Genomic DNA, 23,166 nt, shown 5'->3' with positions numbered 1-23,166 from the left:
ATAATATTTTTAACTATATAGAACGGTTTTTCAAATGGAGCTGACTGACTTTTGAAATGAATTTAAATGCCTATTCGAAAGCCAATTCGATTTTCGTTTTCGCAAAACACTTCTGGTTCACACGCTGGACCAAAAGATGTCTAGATTTCTAGCGTTATCTGACAAAATAAAATTACTTTTCATTCTTAAAAAACAGGCCCACACAGAAATAGAGTTGATGATAAATAACTAGCAGGGAAAATGTTCTACACTCATTGCCTTTATTTTGGCAATTCAGTCTTTTTACGGAAGTTATTTTGATATTGAAGATTAAATGATCGTAAAATTGATTTCGATAGATTCGTCCAAACAGAAACCAAACGTCGTGTACCCTGTTTTACCATATGTAACATAATCACTCATAAGTATGCCATAAAAGCATTTTCGTTAATGAAACCTTGTTCACGGGATATGACGTAAATTACGTCACTTACAACTCCGTGACGAAATACGCGTCATCAACTTTACTGATGGGAAACGGAAGTTAGTGATAATTCCTCGCGCGTTGCTGGCTTTGCCCATGTCAAGTTTAGCTCGTGCCTCGCGATCACATGATTTCATTTCCATGGTAACCTTTTCAATAGCGCTAGAATTATAAGCATTTTTGCGTCCGCTCAATGTATGTTCCGCGTGAAACAAGGTCTCATTGAATTTTTTTCAATGGAAATGTTATACAGAGGCATACTTATACATATGGTTTTACCCAATTATCTTAAGATACGCTAGATATCCTAAAAATACTTAATGAGTATAATTTTTGATAATATTTGGAAAAGATTTAATAATATTTAATGTACCTTTTTATTCTGCTACAATTAACGGTTTTAAAGTAGAGCCACACCGTGATTGCAGATCCGGCCAATCATATGCTGTGAACTTTTTCCGTATAAATGCTAAGCTGATACTTTTTAAGTTCTTGGGTTTTTTACTTATGAAGGCAGCGATAGTCTGGTTCGAACCCATCTTGCTGATGTTAATGGTAATAGTTAAATGTAGGGAACTATTCACTCGTGTAGCATGAAGGACTCTCTAATACGCAATTTAACCCGGCCACCGGTATTGGGCTACACAAGTTGATTTAGGCTTGTGTGGTTCCTGATTTACTTGATTACAACAGTTTTAGCAAATGAAAAACTATTTATCTTTAACAATTGAATCCATAAAGGTACAATCTTCATATTTGTTCAAGTTTTATAGGTGCACGTTTAAATATATATTCCATTAACCATGCCACCATCATTAGTAAAGTTATACACAGGTACTAAAAAAAATATTACTTAGGCCTACATTAAATAGAACTGCATTTGAAGCAGAAAACGTTACCATTCCCACCCATTCCCGTTCAAATAATATCCATTTCCATTCCATTCCCGTTCAAATATTTATTTCCAACCATTCTTATTCCATTTAACATAGATGATCTCATTCCCTCCTATTCCCCTTGAAAAATTTGTCTTCCAACCATTCCCATTCAATTTAAAAATAAAAATTCTTAGTCCCGCCCATTCCCGTTCAAATATTGTCTGCCAACCATTCCCATTCCATTGGACATAAATGTTCTCATTCCCGCCCATTCCCGTTCAAATATTGTCTGCCAACCATTTCCATTCCATTTAACATACATTTTCTCAGTCCCGTCCATAATTTACCATTCCCATTCCCGATTCAAAGTGTTAAATATATATATTTAAGTGTTATTGGTTGTAGGTGAACACTACAAACTAGTAAGAATGATATTTTGTACCTTAAGCGCTTTAACTGTATTCATAATATTTACACAAAGATTTAATATTTAGAGACTTTCAGAGTATATTAAAAATTAAGGGTAAAATAATATTTTCCTCACAATTTTTATTGTCCGTTCCAGATGTCGCTGTCAGTCGCCGTGTGTCTGATGTTGGTCATTGTCGCGGTGGAAGGTGCACCCCAAAACACCAACCGGACGTCAACGACGCGGATGCGCGTCCAGAAGTCGCGTCCCAGGCCTTTGCAGTTGTCCGTATCCGGTTCGGAGGACCAGCCAGAGTCGGTGAAGTTGACGGATGGGACCCAGCCCGTTCTAGAGATGAGCGGCGAGACCAACTCTTCGACGCCCATGGACCCGGCCGTCATGAAGGTCCTGAGCCGAGTCCTCGAGACCCTCGAGTCTATCCGCGACGCCCGCTCCAAGGAGCTCAACGAGGCCAGCCGAGAATTGGACACTCTGGCCTCCACCCAGAAGGAATCCTCCAGTGGACCTCTGGGTTTCAGCGACTCCGAATTGGGACGAAAAAAGAAACCCATCATCAAGAAGACGTACGGGTACAAAGTCACCGTCTACGCCACCCCACTCAACGGTAAATTCTTTTTAAAGGCTGGTTTCCACTGGGCTAACGTTGACGTAAAGAAAATTTTAGGTCTAAAGCTTAGTTTTAATAATCAGCTAGGCTAATACCCAAGGCGCCACCTTAGGCCTAAGTCATCAAGCGACTTTTGACTAGTGTGGGTCATAATGTATTTTTCTTTACGCGCGTGTAAACGATTGTACCTCCCAAAGATGAATGACGCGCCGTTTCGTGGGCTATAGTGGAAACCAAGGCTAAGATATAATTTTTGCGTCGACTGTCGCCGTTCGTTGTCTAGCTGTTTGCATAATGTGAAGGCCAGCCTGAACTCTGCCGCTAAACTGACCAGAGGTTTAAAACACGAAAGTTCGATGCGTTAATGAAAATATTGTAACTGAGTGGTGAGATAGAGTTTAAAAGATAGATGATGTGGTGGTTAAGTACTGCCAGCGAAATAATAATAATAATAATAATCAGTTAGGCCCAAGTCATCAAGCGACTTTAAATAGGTGACCGGGTTACAATGCGTAGGCCACGCGAGCCAACAGCTCCATACACTAACTATTTCCGTTACCCTCTACAAGTTTTTATGGTAAGGGGATGCGAACTCAAGTCGAAGCCATGCTCACCAAAACCATGTTGGGAAATAGTGTTGGCTCGTGTGAATAATTCCTAAGGACACTCACCGGTCTAGCTCAATAATGAACGCGTAAGCAGAAAGAATCGGGAACTAACGGAAAATTTTAGTTCATTTTGGATAAACTTGGTGTGGTTGCAGTCTATTTCTGACCACCTCGCGTAGTGGTAGTCAAGACAAGAAACGGTTAAGTAAACTTTCCGAGTTAGTCCATACCTTGTTGGTCTCCTTAGATACTTGGTCCATGATTGCCTATTTATGAGATTCGTACTTAAAATTTAGCCCTAGCTGTTTTAATATTTTTCAACTAATTGACTTCACGATCCAGCGCGGTCAAGGTCAGTTTCAAAATGTGACTACACCGTATCTCAGCAACCGCTCAACCAATCTTCCTGAAAATTTAAGAATAGACGTCTACGGCCAAAATAGCCCTAAATAAAAGTTTTCACGAAATTTGGCGATTATCGGGTGAACAAGTGGGAAAATCTGTCTTGGAATGACCCCTAAGCATTTGATCAGTAACCTTTAAACTTCACCACAAACCAGCGGGACAGAATCGGAACAAGCTGGTCACTATCACTCGTAGTCTGACCCTCCTGGTTACGCATTATTAAATTTAAACTGAAAAATAATTATCATCAACTAATCTAATACATAACGAACCACACAACTAGTGACTTGTTAAACCAATTACCGGTGTCCGATCGAATTGCGTAGGAGGGTGGTGTCAAGCGATCCAACAGTTGCTTACACTCACTATTACCCTCTACAACTTTTTATAGAAAGGGCAAGCCGATAATTTTCTACTAACTTTAAGCAAAAGTGACATAATTACCAAAAGTGTGTCAATCGGACCTATTTCTGAATGAATGCTACGAGCGAAATACAAGTTGGGAGGGGAGAAGGGAAAGTATGCCTTGGGAAAGGAAGGAAGTTAAAACCAACAAATAACGCCTCGTAGTGAGGAACGGAGGAACTAAGTAGCACTGGTCAAAGTTAGTGTATTTTTTGATTTTTCGTCGTTCTGTGGAGATGCTATCGCCATCTACCTACGATAAAATACCATGGACTAAAAAAAGATCCAGAAAGGTGACAATAAATAGTCTCTTATGTGGTCTATCTCGAGTCGAGTATTCATTGAACCTTTAGCATACGAAAGTACAGGTAATTATGTCACTTTTGCTTTAAGTTAGATCACTTAAACAAATCAACCTTCTAGAGATGAACTCGTCATCTCACCGCGCAGTTAAACTATTCAAACCAAAATTCCAAGTGTATCTCCTTCACTACTTTCATTACTAATTCTACGTCAATTACACCAAACAGGCAGCAAAAACGGAGAGAACAATGACGACTTACAGGAAGCTGGATCACACTCAGATGGCGTCATCCAGTAAGATCACCATCCAAGCCAAACAAAACGCGATCCACTAACCCAATCACTTTAACTACGCAGCGCTTACGGAACTCCGGTAGTGGCATACCCTCACGGAGCCCGAGTGGGCGGATCCTCTCGGGGGGCCACGCTGAGCAAAGGCTCTCAAGGAGGACACCAACAGGAGAGGAAGGACGTCGAGGACAAAGGCTACGCCCGAGGCGAGAAGCAGAAGGCCGAGAACGTGGACCATCACGAGAATGACCGCTACTACCACAAACAAGGCGGACACCAGAGGGACGCGGCCGACACCGGACATAACAGGGGAGAGTTCGGACATGACAGGGGCGCGGCCAACGAAAAAGGACTCAAGGAGAAGACGCAAATCGAATACTTCGAAAGAGGTAAACAAACAATTACAACCTTGGATTTTAATAAGGGCTGTATTTAATATTTTGCTCGATCAGATTTTTGAGATTTTTGAGATTTTTAAGAAATCAGAGCAATTTATCATCCTAATACGCGATTCAGAAATTACTTCTTTTCTGAAAAATGGGATAGTAATTGTGAGAGCAGTATTTTAATTTCACATTCAGCCAAATCCGCCACCAAATATGGTATGATAGTACAGCGGCTCCCAAATTTTTTTTGCTATAAAACCTAATTCTGGCGGAACCTCAACCAATTTTTTTAACTTATCTTAAAATACTCTTGACCCCTGTGACCCTTCTACGGAACACCTTTTGGGACCCGCTGTAATAGTGGATTTCTTAAAATTTTAAGCGGCGAGTTGATCAGTATAAAACGGGAGGAATAAAGATTTTTAATGCCCGAAAGACTTCGGTGAAAAGACAACGCATTTTTTTAATAATGGCTGAAATTGTCTCCCCATTCGTGCACCCTACCACTGCAGAAATTTATATAACCTTTCGTATTTAAAGATATAGAGTTTTCCCGTATTTCAGAAGCGGGACAACAGGAAGAAGAGGTCAAAAACGCTGGAAAGGCAGTCGCAGGGCATCACGGGCAGAACGCCCATCAGGCCGGCGGTGCTCAAGACGGTGGTCAGTACTATTACAATCACGGCGCTCCGCAAGGACACGGCGTCCACTACGTCCAAACCCCTTACGTCCACGGACAACACGCTCACGGTCAACAGAGCGGCGGAGGAGCCCAGAGCGCCAACGCCCACGACCTGCACAAGAGACGCAAAAACGAGGGACTCAAAGAAAGGGGATTCAAGATTACCGTCGAACGGGAAGTGTACCTCCGAGGTGAGTGCCAATTACATTACTTAAAGCTGGGTTTTTTATGGAGAGGTCAGGGTATAACTATTTGTAAGCCATTAGCCACAAGCGTGGTCTGCTTCAGGTTGAGGCAAGGTTATACATAGAGGGCAAAATATAAGTGTATCCTCGTGTCATCTAACGGCCATAAGTGGAACTATTTTAGCACGAAAATTGTGGTAAACATAACAAATGCTGTACACTGCAATGCGCCACCTATAGGGACTTGGCAGCATGACGTCACCCATGCTATTTCCAATTGGAAAGTCCCTATTAAATCTGAACATTTTACTATTTCTGTTTAAATATTTTTTTATTATATTAGTACCATAAAATATTTTTATTTATATAACTCCTCATAAGTAGTTTGGGTTACCAATATAACTCAAAACTGACAAGCGAGTGCCACAGAAAAACGGAAGTGTGCCAACCTCTCTATTAAATAAACTCTGCCTAAAGAATGTAACAGCAGCTGATATCATTGCGCTTTTTTAGATGGATTCCACGACAAAGGATTTGGTAAACACGACCAAGGTCATCACAAGGAATTGCGCGAGAGGGGACATCACAAGGTTAACCAAGGAGATACTCACAAGCACTTGACCAAGGAGCTGAAGGAACACGAAGGTTACGACAAAGGCTACGGCTTGAAGAAGCATCAGGTGTCCGACGCCGAAGAGGGAGGATCACATTTGGCTGCTGGAGAGCAAGGAGGACATTTAGGTACAAGCATAAGTGTGACACTTCCTATTCTTCACATGCAAAAGTTTTACTGACAAGGAGATTACCCGAGGTGGTTATCACCGATTTTGTTGAAACTCGGGGGTTAAGTAGACCTTATGGTAGTATGAAAATGCCATTGAAGGTTAAAGTTGCAATGGGCTTTTGTTTTCCCATTTTTTTAAGTAAGCAAGTACCCTGTGAAACCGAGAAAGTCCAATGCTTTTTTAAATGGAGATTTTTTTGTTTGAGAGATCAAAAACATTTTCGGTTGCCATGGGAAAACTAAAGCCCATTGCAACTTTTCCCTTTAGCAATTTTCAAACTACCATAAGGTCTACCTAACGCCCGAGTTTCAACAAAATCGGTGATAACCACCTCGGGTAGTCTCCTTGTGAGACTTGTGGTACAATTAATTGCGTACTTTTATAATAATGTTTCACATAAGTGTGTAAATAGATGTGTTCAATGTTTACGGAGAGCCATTTCTAGAATGACCACACATTTTTGTTGAACTTGAGACTAATTCGTATATGTTGAATCGTATAGGCTTCGTGTGCATGGGCTAAATGGGCTACAGCCCAGGGCCCCAACTAGTTTTGGGGCCTCTACTCTAGGGATAAGGGTTTAGTTGGTTAAATATTATTGATGCTCATTTAATATTATGTGTATTTTAGTTACGTCTAAAGTAATTTGACTCATCGCTACATCCCGTATCATACGGTACCTACAATTTCTAAAACCTAACACTGTCAGTAAAAATCTCATTTTCAGTAGGCCTATGTTATACTTTTGAAATTAAATGTTTTGGCTTGATTATTTAGACAACGGACATACAAAGGCTTACCGTTAGGGATCGCAAAGGTCTTAAGAAATAATTTAGCCCAGGGCCCCAAAGGGTCTTAAGTATCGCCGCCTATCGACCGAGTTTCAAATTGAATATATGAAAGCTGCCTGCTCGTTCAAATTATCTTTCTGCGCAAACCTAGAAATTCAAAAGTCGTCTGCTATTTCTTCACATATTTAGTTGACGGTTATTAAGGCAGATGGCGCTATATTTCCTAAGCTCGAAGCCTATATGCAGTAGCGGCCCCAGCACGTTTTTCTGGTGGTGCGAAATCTCGTTGCGAGGTCCGGCGTTTCGGACTTTCGGTCTTTCGGTCAAAAGTTATTGTTCCCGTCGCGTCGTCGCGATCCCGTTTCGGCGCCCCCACCTATGACGGCGCCCGGTACGGTTGCACCGTTCGCACCGTTCGAACCACCCTAGGGCCGGCGCTGCCTATATGTTGAATTTATTGAGACTAAGTTATTAGGCCTAATCAGGAATCCATACCTCTACTTTTAATGCTTATCATGGCGTATCGCGTATGGTAAGATCACTCTGACGGCTTTGGCCCCGCCTACGATAGAAAAATCCCCTCTGCGCGCGCTCTCCTCTCACGTTGTTGTTTGTTCAGTTAACATAGTGACGTCAAAGAAACCGTCATACACTAAAGATTTATATACAACCATCAGCCACATCGAGACGAAAATCTGCCGCGATAAGCATTCCAAGGAGAGGTACGGAGTCCTGGCCTAATATAAACTCTTTGTCTCGTCGCCAAGTAGTAAGCGCGTGCATAGAGCTACCATTTTTAATTTGCGTATTTTTCTAGCTTATGTATTTGAGTATGACGTCAATTGTACGTCACTGCACTATCAATAATTATCTGGACTAGCTGAAACACTTATAGAACCTAAATATAAACTTAGGTCGGGTGGCGGAGTGGTTAGCACTTTCGCCTCGCAGCAAGAGAGCCCGGGTGCGATCCCAGCTAGTGGCACAGGGTGAAAACTCGGCACCACTCCTTCCGCGTTGAGGTTGTAAGTTATCTCCTTAATTGTTGTCAAAGGGGTTTTTCTCGAGCTCTTCGGTTTCCCCTTTCCATAAAACCTTGCTGATGTTAACGGTAATAGTCAAGTGTAGGGAGCTGTTGGCTCGCGTAGCTTGAAGGGCTTGCCACCACCCTCCTACGCATTGTAACCCGGCCACTTGTTTAAGGCATTAAAAGTCGCTATAGATAACTTGAGCCTAAGGTAGTGCCTTAGGTATTAGCAAAAGTAGCATAAGACCCAATTTAAGTGTGTCAGCTGTACCTTCGCGCCTATTAAAATTTCTCTTGAGACCTAGTCACACTATAGACTACATAACCTACTAGTTGGAAAAATACTAGCAACTTTATATTTAGTCTATATTCTGGCGTGATTTTCTCTCTTCGATTTACTCGCCCGTAGACATACGTTCTAAAACGCCTCACTCCGCGGCGCTGGAGTACCTCGATTTTGATGACGTATTTTCCGACCCCCCTTCGTTTCCCTTTTTTACTTTGCGACAAACTCTCATTAACTACTATACTGTTCTGACACACTTTTGGGTCTTATGCTACTTTTGGTATTAGACTATCTGATTACTTATGATAATTGCAATATATCATAATACATTAACAGGGCATTCAACGTTACCACTTGCAGGTAATGCTGGCGTGACGTACGTAGCTGGTGACGCGGACCACCATTACAGCCCGTCCAACGAAGACGAACTCGGGGTGGCATCGGTGATCAAAAACGATACCCTGATACCGGAAAAGACTCCAGGCAAAAAAGAGGTAATGCAAAACAGAACATCTGGCACTATACAGAAAAGGTTAAACCGATTCGAAAACATTGCGTTTAAAGTAAGTATAACCCGGCCTAACCTGGTAGCAGAAACGTGAAAGTAGGTTATCCACCATAAATATTACACTTTACTGTTTAAAACGAGTAGGCTCTAAATAAGAAAATCGTCTGCTAACGCGTGCTACGACTTGATTTTAACGTAACTAGCGCCAATCACGCCTACGTTTTATTGAACCTAGTGTCAGAAATGTGAATTCGTTGATAAATCATAAATATGGAAGTTCATACTGCTTTTAAACATGGATTAACAATCATTCACAGGGATAGTTCTCTTACATAGAAGTGATAGAACTATCATTGCCAGCCAAAAATACGTTTGCTACAAACTCTTCCCCCCTTACAGTCCTACACTCCACATTTTCCGCCGCAAAAACGATTCAAATCCGGAAATAGTAACGCCATCTCGTGTCTGAAATCGACACTATGGTTTTTTAATATGGTTTTTAAAAATGGCGGTTGTCAGTAAAATTGGTCCGCAGATTATTTTATTCAGAATTTAATAGGATTTGTCATTGTTTAAGCCGTAATTTTTTTATAACGCATAGGTAAATAGTAATTAGCTTTACATTAATAAAAATTCAACAGTTATTGGATTTCATTATTATTATTATTATTATAAAAATTTACCTGATGAAAACATTTTAAGTACTAAAAACAGAAACGCGATGCAAAAAATTCATTAGATTTCGCGGCGCCAAAGAAACTGCCCGTCTGCTCGCCGAATTGAATCGTTTCCGCTTAGGCCTAGTTCTGATTTCACCCGCTAGGACCGATGGTGTTTGAATTAAACTTATTTTCGAAGAGAACTATCCCTGTGAGTGATTGTTAATCCATGTTTTAAAGCAACAGGCAGCTCTATCATTGCCACCTGTATTGTGATAAGGCCCTTGTTATTAGAGATGGCCATGAATCTATCCGATTCTTCGAAAACGCGACTTTAGTGGAGAGCGTGGTGCCATCTATTAATGGAAAAGGAAGCTAAAATTCAAAATGGCGAATCGATAACGTCGTCAGAGAGCCATTGTAGTGTATTATAGTTAAACCACTTATACTCTAATTGGTAGACTTTAACCATGATTATATACCCCATATAAAATATATTGTTAAAAATTACTATAATTTAAGCATCAGTTATCGTCAAATTTACAAACGAGCCAATCAACGCGAAGGGTACTGTTATGTCCCTCCTAGCGACATCTGTTGAAAAAAGAGCTACTTCACGTCGAGCCGACACTTGCTTTAAAGGAATTTTACTAGTTGAAGATTAAAATCAAAACCCAAGTTAAATATAATTAGCCAATTATAGCCAAAGTTTTAGCTAAAACCATAAGTAACATAATTACTCATAAGTATGCCTCTGTATTATATTTCCATAGCAAAAATTTCAAACACAACAAGGGGACCCAAAAATGCAAAAATTCTTATAATCATTATGCTATTGAAAAGGTTTCCATGGAAACGAAATCACGCGATTGAGCTACGCTATATATTATTGTTAAAGTGGGAGAGTTTCGTTTGGCCGACCACAAAATACACGATACGCCGACTGTCCATTTGGCCGACCACAAAATACACGATACGCCGACTGTCCATTTGGCCGACCACAAAATACACGATACGCCGACTGTCCATTTGGCCGACCACAAATTACACGATACGTCGACTGTCCATTTGGCCAACTTCTCATTTGGCCGACCACAAAACACACGATACGCCGACTGTCCATTTGGCCAACTTCTCATTTGACCGACCACAAAATACACGATACGCCGACTGTCCATTTGGCCAACTTCTCATTTGGCCGACCACAAAATACACGATACGTCGACTGTCCATTTGGCCAACTTCTCATTTGACCGACCACAAAATACACGATACGCCGACTGTCCATTTGGCCAACTTCTCATTTGGCCGACCACAATTTACACGATACGTCGACTGTCCATTTGGCCAACTTCTCATTTGACCGACCACAAAATACACGATACGTCGACTGTCCATTTGGCCAACTTCTCATTTGGCCGACCACAAAATACACGATACGCCGACTGTCCATTTGGCCAACTTCTCATTTGACCGACCACAAAATACACGATACGTCGACTGTCCATTTGGCCAACTTCTCATTTGGCCGACCACAAAATACACGATACGCCGACTGTCCATTTGGCCAACTTCTCATTTGGCCGACCACAAAATACACGATACGCCGACTGTCCATTTGGCCAACTTCTCATTTGGCCGACCACAAAATACATGATACGCCGACTGTCCATTTGGCCGACTTCTCAGTTGGCCAAATGGACAGTGCATTTTTCCGACTGTCCATTTGGCCGAATTCTCAATTGACCAAATGGGCAGTCGACCAAATGGACAGTGCATTTTTCCGACTGTTCATTCAGCCGATTTCTCGTTGGATCGACTGCTCATTTGGCCGACTACTCATTTCACCGACTGAAATGTCGGCCAAATGGGCATTCGGACATATGAGCAGTCGGCCAAATGTACCCCACCAGTTAAAGTTAGAAAGACTTACTTACTTCCATTTCCTATCAGTCAAGCTGACGACGCGTTTTTCGCCACGGCGTTGGTAAGTGACGTAATTTAAAGAAAATGATTTTATGGCATACTTATGTTACATATGCTAAAATAAATTTCGAAATTTCCCTTAGCAAAGGCTTAAAATAAACGGGACAAAATGCGCAACGTAAATGCGGCAAAGGTTTACGATTAGAAATTAAAACGAAATTTTCGTTATAACAGGAACAAGAGAAAAATTCCCGAGGTCGAAGACCGGATAGACCGCAAAGACCACGAAGACCAGATGTGCCCCCACCGCAAAAGGCCACGGAAGCCCCAGAGCAAAGTCAGAGACAACGCAGACCCATTCAAGCGAGACCGGAAGCAGACAACGTCGGAGACGACGACCTTCCTCCGACTTCGCCGCAACCTTATCTGCCCAGAAACCGAGCAAATTTGAGACCCAGGGTCAGGGGTCAACCTCCGGCTCAGATAAATCAGTCTCCGACGTCACCCAACAGTTTCTTGGACTCGATCACGCCACCTACCGGAGAACAGGAGAGATTTGCCTTCAACGTTCCGCGGAAAGAACCCAACCCTGGTGGTAAGTAGTTGAAATAAAATATTCGGCAAATTGTGTTCAATCGTAATTACACCACGAGAAAAAGTTGCGTTTTTTTGCGCTTGTTGCATAACCTTTTGAAACACCCGGTATAAATTTTGGTTTCATTAATGTATTAAATATGGTGTTAAATACAAAATGGATCATTTTCCAGGTCATAATGTCCACTTTCCGGTCAACCAAGGAGCGCGCAACGGGCCCGTGTCGGTCCAACCAGTACCGGTCATCAACCTGTACATCCCCGAGAACCAGGAGCACAAACCGACCCACTACGACTTGCAAGCGTACCCTCCGTCGAACGAGGTCCCTCGGCCCGAAAACGCGGACTTGGATCTGATCAGGAGACACCGAGTCTACGTCCCCAAACAACTGGGCACTTACCAGAAACTTGGTTTCTCCCAAAACCTGGCACCGTCCCATGACGGTGTCCAAGTCGACCCCAATAACCTCCCACCCGGAGTCTGGTACGCCCCTGGCGTCGAAGGCAAGAAAAAATAAACCAAGCAATGACTATAAATATCATGGTGCACTGGTAAATAATTTCGAAAGAGGACTTGGAACCTTTTTAAGCGTGACACTAAGAATGCCATAAAACCACTTTCTCTAATGAATCCTTGTTCACGGGATATGACGTAAAATACGTCACTTCTACAATTAATGTTGACCAAAAACGCGTCATCAACTTTATGTAAGGGAAACGGAAGTTAGTGAAGGTGATTTGGAAAACGCGCGTTTCTGACTTAGACTATCATTCTATATTTTCGTGCCTCGAAATTTTGTTTCCTTGGTTACCTTTTCAATAGCACAAGGAACATACGAATTATCCATTTTACGGTTCAATAATTGTATGTTCTTTGACGCCTTAAAGCAAAATCCAAGTTATTTACTTACTTACTATATACATAAATCTTCAAAAGAAACGTGGATGTTATACAGTGAAGACATACCTATGACCATAAGTGAATAATATGTTTCCATAAGTTTGTCACTTTGGGGAATAATTTACTGAGAGCTAGTAACGGAGTGACGTCATCACAAGAAGAAAATCTCCCTGTAGCGATGCGCTGTCAAAGCGACGTGTGACACGTTAGCAAACAGACGCAAAACGGCGACGAAGCAAATAATGCAGTCGGTTTTGTGAATAGCTCTCAGTAAAACTTTTACATGTGAAGAATAGGAAGTGTCACACTTATTTAACAATATTATACACTTATGCTATAACGTATTATGTTACATACGATAATAATGAGCAAAAAGGGGCCTTACTATAACGATATTTTTTAAATTAAAATCTTTAGTGATTCTGAGTAGAGAAAATACGCAAAAGGAATAGAAACTTTATCTCGAGACAAATGGAAGCTTCGACGTGGTACTAACGACTTCCGGTTACTTTCACATAAATTTAGATAAGCTCGTGTAGTAATATTACCGCAAGAATTCCTAATGGCGAGACGAAATTCTGTATTTTATTTATTTAGAGTGATTGTTACACTTCCTATTCAGAAGATGGCGCCACATCGGACTAAGGCGGATTATCTTTTTGTAGTATAATAAAAGCGCGAATTAGTTAAAAAATAATATAGGGAAACATAATGAGATTACTTGTCTTATATGACATCCAAATTTTTCTTAAAAAAAGTAGCTAATTTAACCCCAGAGATCAAGATAAATTAATTAATTAAATAATTAACTATCCCAAGAGGGAGTGGTAATCGTAGCATGTAGCCTATGCAAAATTATCCATCTCTAAATGCACGTTTGAAAATTCGGGGGTAGTAATTGCAGGGGAAATGTGCTAATTTCAAATATCCATTTTATGTCCATTTAAATCAGCACTTTTTTATACTACGATAGGAGTTTTCCCCCCAAGGGTACGTAGTGAGATGTAACGTAGATAATAAGCTTGGAGGAGCACCCATGGGAAAAACGGGCACGTGACCGAATCAACAGCGATCCTAGTGGCAAAAACATGAAATTTGTTTGATCCACCATAGAAATTGGAAATATTTTGAATACCAGTCCCTTTAGGGTTAGTTTATCTATGATAAATACTACTGTATGTAAGAACATTTTCGTGATTACTTATTTCATTGAACATAAAACAAACCCCCTCATAGCAACAACGTTGATGTCAGTCTGTTCCGTATAGTCGAATTTATTTACCGGTGACTTTACATGACAACCAAAAACCAACCGTGACAATTTTTTTTTAAACCGTAATACCAGAAGTAAATGAATCTTATTTTCAAACCAACTATATTTCGCATACTCAATGCGTCTTAATTTTTATCAATTCCAAAACAACTTTCGTTAATTTACTTCTGGTGACACCGAAATGTAAGCATTTTGAACCACAGAGGCCAAAAATGTATAATAACAAAACCCACGTTAATAGATTTATTTGTTGAATTATTGAGTTAATTATTAAAAAAGGACTGGCGCGAAATTGAATTCAATTTAAAACGTAGTTGCGCCAATAGATGGCGTTTAGAAATTTGCCAATGGGTTTTAACATTGAAAGAATATTTCGCGCGTGTGAATGAAGTTTATTTTGTATTTAGACGAAAGTCCGACAACCATGTTTGTAACGTGTTCGTGGAATAATTATGTCAAGTTTATGTTAAATTTGTTTCAGCCATAAATTGTAGTTTCATTTAATTGGCTTTTTTGTTAAAATAAAGTAGAAAACGTTTAATAAAACATGCGTCTTTATTTGAAATATATTTATTTTTTACATTAAATTAATCTGAAAATTATAAAGTAAAAATGGATTAAAAAATAAATAAGACTAAGTTTATTTGAAATTGCTACAAAATGATTGGTTATGGATTATAATCGATTGCAAAACTCGAATGGGGAGGAAATAATAAAATCTGATCGAATGACACTTAATTTTAATCGAATAATGTCAGCAATTAATCGTAATATATCGTCAAATGTGGGCTTAGATTATTTCGAATTTCAGATACTTTTTAGTACTTTCTTGAAACTTTTAATTGGAGGTAAGCGATTAATCGTAATAAATCGTCAAATATGTGTTTAGTTTATTTATAATTTCAGACACTCTTTAAGAATAATCGATTATTCGAGTAAATTAGTAGAATTGGGATTTTTATTTGGTAAAAAATAATCGACAATTAATAGAATATCATTTAATCAGGAAAGGTTTATCGATTAATTGATTAATGGAATAAAGTAATTCAGTTTTGATTAAACGTATTAGTTTGAAACTTAAAATCGGTAAAAAATAATCGTAAATTATTCGAATAGCGACTTATCGATGAATCAGCAAATGTTACCGGTTAATCGATTAATCTAATAAAGTAATTCAGTTTTGATTAAACGTATTAACTTGAAACTTAAAATCGGTAAAAAATAAAGGTAAATTATTCGAATAGCGACTTATCGATTGATCAGCAAAGGTTACCGGTTAATCGATTAATCTAATAAAGTAATTCAGTTTTGATTTAACGTATTAGTTTGAAACTTTAAATTGGAAAATAAATCGTAAATTATTCGAATAGCGACTTATCGATTCAAATAAAGCAATTAAGTTTCGATTAAACGTACTAGCTCAAAACATTTAGTCGTTAAAACTAGATTAAATTAATCGAATAGTTATTAATCGATTAATCGTCCAAGCTAATCGATTAATCCGAAACACCATCATAGCGTCATTTTGTAGCAGGTTGAAGTGAAGAATATAGCAAAACTGCTAACCTCTGGAAACAGGCTCGTAAGCCACGGACACTTTGTATCCCCGGATATTCTTGGTTTTATTCATGGCCGGATGCTGCCCCGTTAAGAGCCTCTCTTCGAAGGTGGGCCCCAAGTACTGGCTCCGCCCAGGAGAGGACTTGGGCCTCAGGTCCCTCAAGAGTTGACTGATGGAATGGCCGCCAGCACGGTCAATGTCCGTAACGCCCCTGATGTCGTCCAACGTGTGCAGCACTTCGTCCAAGGCGCGGTAGACGGCTGGACCCGGGTTGAGGGTGCTGACCTCCTCGCTGTCCTCTACCGTGCCATTCTGGGGCTCAGGTGCCTGTCTGCCAGACTGTCTCACCCTCATTGATGAACATTGATATACGCAGAGGGTAATTGCGATAATTACCTGAAATAATTCAAGTTAGTTTTTGAGACAATTATTTGATCAAAATTTTATGCAATTTTTCGGGTATTCGCTAAAGAAAAAGTAATTGACTACAAAATGAAAAGCAATAGTCAGGCTAAGCCACCTCTAGAACACATGTAGGGATAACTTGTAGTTTGTAGCTGAGGGTTGGGTTTTACAGAATAAAACTGTTCAGTTTCGCCGTTTAAGTTTTCTAGCCCTGGCTAATATTAGGGTTAAATATAAGGTAAATACAAAATTAAAATTTCTGATAAATTAAAATATTATTTATTAATTGGATCTACAAAGATCTATAACAGATTACTAAGACTTGGTACGAAAGGTTTTTTTATTTAAAACGAAACTATTATTTAGACTTCAAACGAAAGGATTATTTAGACTTCAAACGAAAGGATTATTTAGACTACAAACAAAATGATTATTTAGACTACAAACGAAGGAAGTATTTAGACTACAAACAAAATGATTATTTAGACTACAAACGAAGGGATTATTTAGACTACAAACAAAAGGATTATTTAGACTTCAAACGAAGGAATTATTTAGACTACAAACAAAATGATTATTTAGACTACAAACGAAGGAATTATTTAGACTACAAACAAAATGATTATTTAGACTACAAACAAAATGATTATTTAGACTACAAACGAAGGAATTATTTAGACCAGAAACACAATGATTATTTAGACTACAAACGAAGGAATTATTTAGACTACAAACGAAGGAATTATTTAGACTACAAACGAAGGAATTATTTAGACTACAAACGAAATGATTATTTAGACCTCAAGCGAAATAATTATATAGACTTCAAACGAAAGGATTATTTAGACTTGATATGAAAAGATAATTTTATTTCACGAACCGTTATTTAAACTTCAAACGAAAGGATTATTTAGACTTGATATGAAAAGATTATTTTATTTCACGAACCGTTATTTAAACTTCAAACGAAAGGATTATTTAGACTTGATATGAAAAGATTATTTTATTTCACGAACCGTTATTTAAACTTCAAACGAAAGGATTATTTAGACTTGATATGAAAAGATTATTTTATTTCACGAACCGTTATTTAAACTTCAAACGAAAGGATTATTTAGACTTGATATGAAAAGATTATTTTATTTCCCGAACCGTTATTTAAACTTCAAACGAAAGGATTATTTAGACTTGATATGAAAAGATTATTTTATTTCACGAACCGTTATTTAAACTTCAAACGAAAGGATTATTTAGACTTGATATGAAAAGATTATTTTATTTCACGAACCGTTATTTAAACTTCAAACGAAAGGATTATTTAGACTTGATATGAAAAGATTATTTTATTTCACGAACCGTTATTTAAACTTCAAACGAAAGGATTATTTAGACTTGATATGAAAAGATTATTTTATTTCACGAACCGTTATTTAAACTTCAAACGAAAGGATTATTTAGACTTGATATGAAAAGATTATTTTATTTCACGAACCGTTATTTAAACTTCAAACGAAAGGATTATTTAGACTTGATATGAAAAGATTATTTTATTTCACGAACCGTTATTTAAACTTCAAACGAAAGGATTATTTAGACTTGATATGAAAAGATTATTTTATTTCACGAACCGTTATTTAAACTTCAAACGAAAGGATTATTTAGACTTGATATGAAAAGATTATTTTATTTCCCGAACCGTTATTTAAACTTCAAACGAAAGGATTATTTAGACTTGATATGAAAAGATTATTTTATTTCACGAACCGTTATTTAAACTTCAAACGAAAGGATTATTTAGACTTGATATGAAAAGATTATTTTATTTCACGAACCGTTATTTAAACTTCAAACGAAAGGATTATTTAGACTTGATATGAAAAGATTATTTTATTTCACGAACCGTTATTTAAACTTCAAACGAAAGGATTATTTAGACTTGATATGAAAAGATTATTTTATTTCACGAACCGTTATTTAAACTTCAAACGAAAGGATTATTTAGACTTGATATGAAAAGATTATTTTATTTCCCGAACCGTTATTTAAACTTCAAACGAAAGGATTATTTAGACTTGATATGAAAAGATTATTTTATTTCACGAACCGTTATTTAAACTTCAAACGAAAGGATTATTTAGACTTGATATGAAAAGATTATTTTATTTCACGAACCGTTATTTAAACTTCAAACGAAAGGATTATTTAGACTTGATATGAAAAGATTATTTTATTTCACGAACCGTTATTTAAACTTCAAACGAAAGGATTATTTAGACTTGATATGAAAAGATTATTTTATTTCACGAACCGTTATTTAAACTTCAAACGAAAGGATTATTTAGACTTGATATGAAAAGATTATTTTATTTCACGAACCGTTATTTAAACTTCAAACGAAAGGATTATTTAGACTTGATATGAAAAGATTATTTTATTTCACGAACCGTTATTTAAACTTCAAACGAAAGGATTATTTAGACTTGATATGAAAAGATTATTTTATTTCACGAACCGTTATTTAAACTTCAAACGAAAGGATTATTTAGACTTGATATGAAAAGATTATTTTATTTCACGAACCGTTATTTAAACTTCAAACGAAAGGATTATTTAGACTTGATATGAAAAGATTATTTTATTTCACGAACCGTTATTTAAACTTCAAACGAAAGATTTGGAAACTTAATACGATAATTTGAAAGGCCACGAAATAATTACACCTAAAACTAAAAATTGTTTAGTTTTTATGTAGTTTTTTACTCGAAGATCTATTTGATCCGAGATTCGCGTCTTTGTGTTTGCTCGAAGACCTATAGGTACGAGTTATTTGTAAGTTTTTTATTTTCTTCAAATTTGTTTAGGGTTTAGCTATTTTATCCCTTTTCATTATGGACTAATCTACTTATTCGCGTATTTTAAAACATGTTAAGCCTAGCCAAAATCAAAGATTTCAAAACCAAATACAACACTCTTAAACCCTCAACTTTCAAACGTTCGATTACCAGAATTTTTACTGACAATGTTTATAATCAAAATAATTGAAAAAACTCACCATAAAATTGCGAATGTCCATATTGTGGTTACAGATTGAATCTTACGGTTTTCCATTGACTCAAATCTTTCTCCTACCAAACCGGAAAAAAACACAGTCCTCGATGACGTCACGTGGTTCCTAAGGGTGACCGATCTAGGTCCCCCCATTGAGAACCGAAAATAAACGGTACTTATGTCGCAATGCAACTTTAATAAAAAGTCTTTTATTCAAAACCGCGTGTCTGGAACGGAGCCCGACCCAACATCGCGTTTCAAAGAGTCGCCAGTTTCAAAAGAACGTTTACGGACTGACGCCACGTTAGGCTTAGCTATTGGATTACTCTGGTAACACGAAACGAGGCTGTTAGAGCGTGGTAACGGTGGTAATTTTTGTTTATACACCGTTTAGAATGTCGGGAGAAATTATGGTTTTCTTGAGATTGGAAAATAATTTTATAGACTCGAAAACGCGCTCAAACGTGAAGCATTAAAAATTTCGAAATGTATCTGTTGACTCATGTATGAAAATCGTGTTCACATTTTCGGTGGAGTGACTAGTGTTGTCTGTCTTAAGACGTGTGGTGTCAAAGGTATATGATAGAGCCTTGGACGAATAATTACTGGACTCGAAACCTAAGCAAAATCCCCGGTTATACAATTTGCCTCGCCAGTCAGCGCTCCTACCGAGAGAATTGAGAAATATTTCTATCCAAATACAAAACACGCGCGTAAAAATGTCAGATGACCCGCATTCCGTCGTCTGCTCCGCTGTTTTTAATAGAAGTAAGGCTTTTGGAATTTTAATAGGCTTTAGACTATTCAGTAATAATTGTATTGGAATAAAAATGAAAGTTTAATGATTTAATTAATTTAAACAGGAAGTTTAATGTTTTTGCATGTATAGTTTTCGTGAAGGTTTAAATAGATTATAAATTTAAAAATGCCTAGTCAAAATGGAAATAAAGGTGTAAGCTTTGACGACAGTGACGAGCTAAAAACGCTAGGCCTAACGTCGTCCTCTAATATTGGGCACATTTTTATTAATTGGATAGAAATCTTTCCAATACTTGACACTACGGCGCTACAAGCGGCACTGCCGTAACAGCACCAAGCGTGCCATTTGGTTTCGGGTCCAGTAATTATTCGTCCAAGATAGAACTCTTATTCCTATCACGCTAATGTTCTTCGCTTGAAACACGCGCCTCTGATTGGTCATTTCCACCTAGGAGCAACAAACACAGCACCCATACAAGGAGAACGCAACCCGTAAAAGTCGTGCATTTTCTTGCGTATATTTTTCATTGGTTAGACGCTTTAGCAACTGCTGCCGTCGGAAGGGGAAAATTCGGAAATTGTCTTCACCCCCACCCGTAAAACGTGCAGCGTAAAGGTTCGCCCAAAGAAATTTGTACACAACACCGAGCACAACACTGCGTTAGCGTGTTTAAAGGCTAGCTGCGTTCTCTTTGGGTTTGTTGCTACTAGTTTCCATAAAGTATCAGCAGGGTTGTCATTTCAAATTTTTTCAGGAGGGGGCAGAACTAGAGTGTCCGGGAGGCTGGGAAAACAGGTTTTTTAAAATGAAAAACTCGTCAAATTTTATATATTTTTGGCTTTTAAATCGATATAGTCATTGCATAATTTCAAAAATAACATTCAAGCCTAAACAATGAATACATGAAATGAAACAGGACATTTATAATGTAGTTATAAGCAAATTTATTCGTGAACTTGTTTGGGCTCGTAAATATCAGGGGGGGGGGGGTAATGACCCCCTGGCCTCACCCAAAGCAGTCTTTTATTTAAATTTTATTTTATTTCCTGTACCCTGCTAAACCTGCTTTACCACGCAATAACTAAAATTGATTAAATTGCTATGTCCAAACATTAATTCTTTGTCTTGTATTTCGTGTTTCCCTCTTTACTCAAATATTCCTATAATTTGAATGTATTCAGAAAATTATAGACCGAAATGTGATTTGTAACATTTTTGGGTGTGAAATTTTGGGCGTTACAAAATACAAACATTGTGAAATCTGGGAAGTGTGTAATGCTGTACCTCCTATTCCTCCGACACAAAATTTATTATTATTATTATTATTAAATATATGTATAATATGCGACTTTTAGACCCCTGGCGTTAAAAGATAAATTTTAACAGTCTTTTTTAAATTTACTAGGTAATTTGCTTTCTTTTACTTAAAGCAAGAGGCAGCTCTATCAAAAAAAAAGTGAAAAACAGTTTACATAAATGATTCTAAAAGCGCTTCTAGATGGCAGCACCTTCCGGGGTTAAACGAAAGACGAATTGCCTGCCATCTATTGGCTTCCTGAAACCACGTGTTTAATAAGTTAATGATCACGTGCTTCCGAAAAGCCGATCAACGTGAAAAGCTCCCAATTTGCCACACCTTTAAGGCTAGATTTTGATGCTTACTCAACTTGTTTTGATTAATGCGCTAACGACATCTAGTGCGAGCGATTGCAATTAGAAAGGAGCCGTCACTTGCTGTAATTTTATATAGCCCTAATGCAGATTACTATTTTGCTAAGCCTTAATATGTCAAAAAAAGCTACCTGGTTAAAAGGAAACCCTTATTGCATACCGTAAAGATCAAAAGTTTCCATTATTTCAACAAGCAACAAATAAACAGTAACTTGTAGGTCCAGGCTCTCGGAAATATTGCTTCTTGGCGATTTCCTTGGAGGATGACTTATTGAAGCGTTTATTGCATACCGTAAAGATCAAAAGTTTCCATTATTTCAACAAGCAACAAATAAACAGTAACTTGTAGGTCCAGGCTCTCGGAAATATTGCTTCTTGGCGATTTCCTTGGAGGATGACTTATTGAAGCGTTTATTGCATACCGTAAAGATCAAAAGTTTCCATTATTTCAACAAGCCACAAATAAACAGTAACTTGTAGGTCCAGGCTCTCGGAAATATTGCTTCTTGGCGATTTCCTTGGAGGATGACTTATTGAAGCGTTTATTGCATACCGTAAAGATGAAAAGTTTCCATTATTTCAACAAGCAACAAATAAACAGTAACTTGCCGGTCCTGGCTCTCAGTTCTATATATTACTTCTTGGTGATTTCCTTGAAGATGTTTTATTAAAGGGCCTATTGTATAATAAAGAATTACAAAACCGTAAGCCTGGGTAAGAAATGTTAGAATATTTTTGCAAAAAACTCAGCTCACAACTCCCCTAAAATCGTCTGACAGCTTATAGCAGACGATTTTAGGGGAATCGTCTGCTTATACCCTTTGTTTTGTGAAGCGCCACCTTTTATCCGTAAAAATCCCGCGAAATTGGAATACTTATCCCGCAGTGCCCCCGCCAGCAGTAGGCACAACTAGGCACGTGCCTATGTTCAAAAATTTTAGGCCTATTTTAGGGGCCTCTAAAAGTTTAAAAAAATTGCCTCTGGGGCCTCCAAATGTGATTTTTGAGCGGAGCGAGCGTAGCTCCCTTAGCAACGACTGTTATGGGGGAAAAATAACTGTCCTGTGATTGTCCGAAGCCGTCAAAATAACCTATGCGAAGCGCGCGTAAAAGGCGAGAGAGTAGAAACCGCCCGAAGCCTGGCGCCCGGTGAACACCCGGTGAACCTGGAAGCGCGCGCAAAAGGGGACCGCGTGTATAAAGGGAGAGAGTAGGGAGAGAGAGAAGCCACCTGGCAGCGCATCGCGCGTAAAAGGCGAGAGAGTAGAAACCGTCCGAAGCCTGGGTCTAATAGTATCGCTAGATAGCATGTGTGTAAGGCGACTTTCG

General features: G+C 38.3%; 1 protein-coding gene across 1 annotated transcript; it reads right to left on the bottom strand.

Annotated features, from left to right (window-relative positions):
- Window positions 1-15,953: 15,953 nt before the first annotated feature.
- Window positions 15,954-19,492, bottom strand: LOC149962259 (uncharacterized). The gene is made up of 2 exons (XM_090164438.1): window positions 19,411-19,492; window positions 15,954-16,349 (listed from the first exon to the last, which is right to left on the bottom strand). Exons 1-2 carry the CDS (start codon window positions 19,429-19,431, stop codon window positions 15,954-15,956), a joined length of 417 nt encoding a protein of 138 aa, XP_090020564.1. The 5' UTR covers window positions 19,432-19,492.
- Window positions 19,493-23,166: the final 3,674 nt, after the last annotated feature.

This window comes from Leiobunum rupestre, chromosome 1 (genome assembly GCF_980474605.1).
Source record: "Leiobunum rupestre chromosome 1, qqLeiRupe1.1.hap1, whole genome shotgun sequence".
Classification (NCBI taxonomy): Eukaryota; Metazoa; Arthropoda; class Arachnida; order Opiliones; family Sclerosomatidae; genus Leiobunum; species Leiobunum rupestre.
Note: the sequence above shows the minus strand (reverse complement) of the source record. Positions and strands in the feature narration are given on the sequence as shown.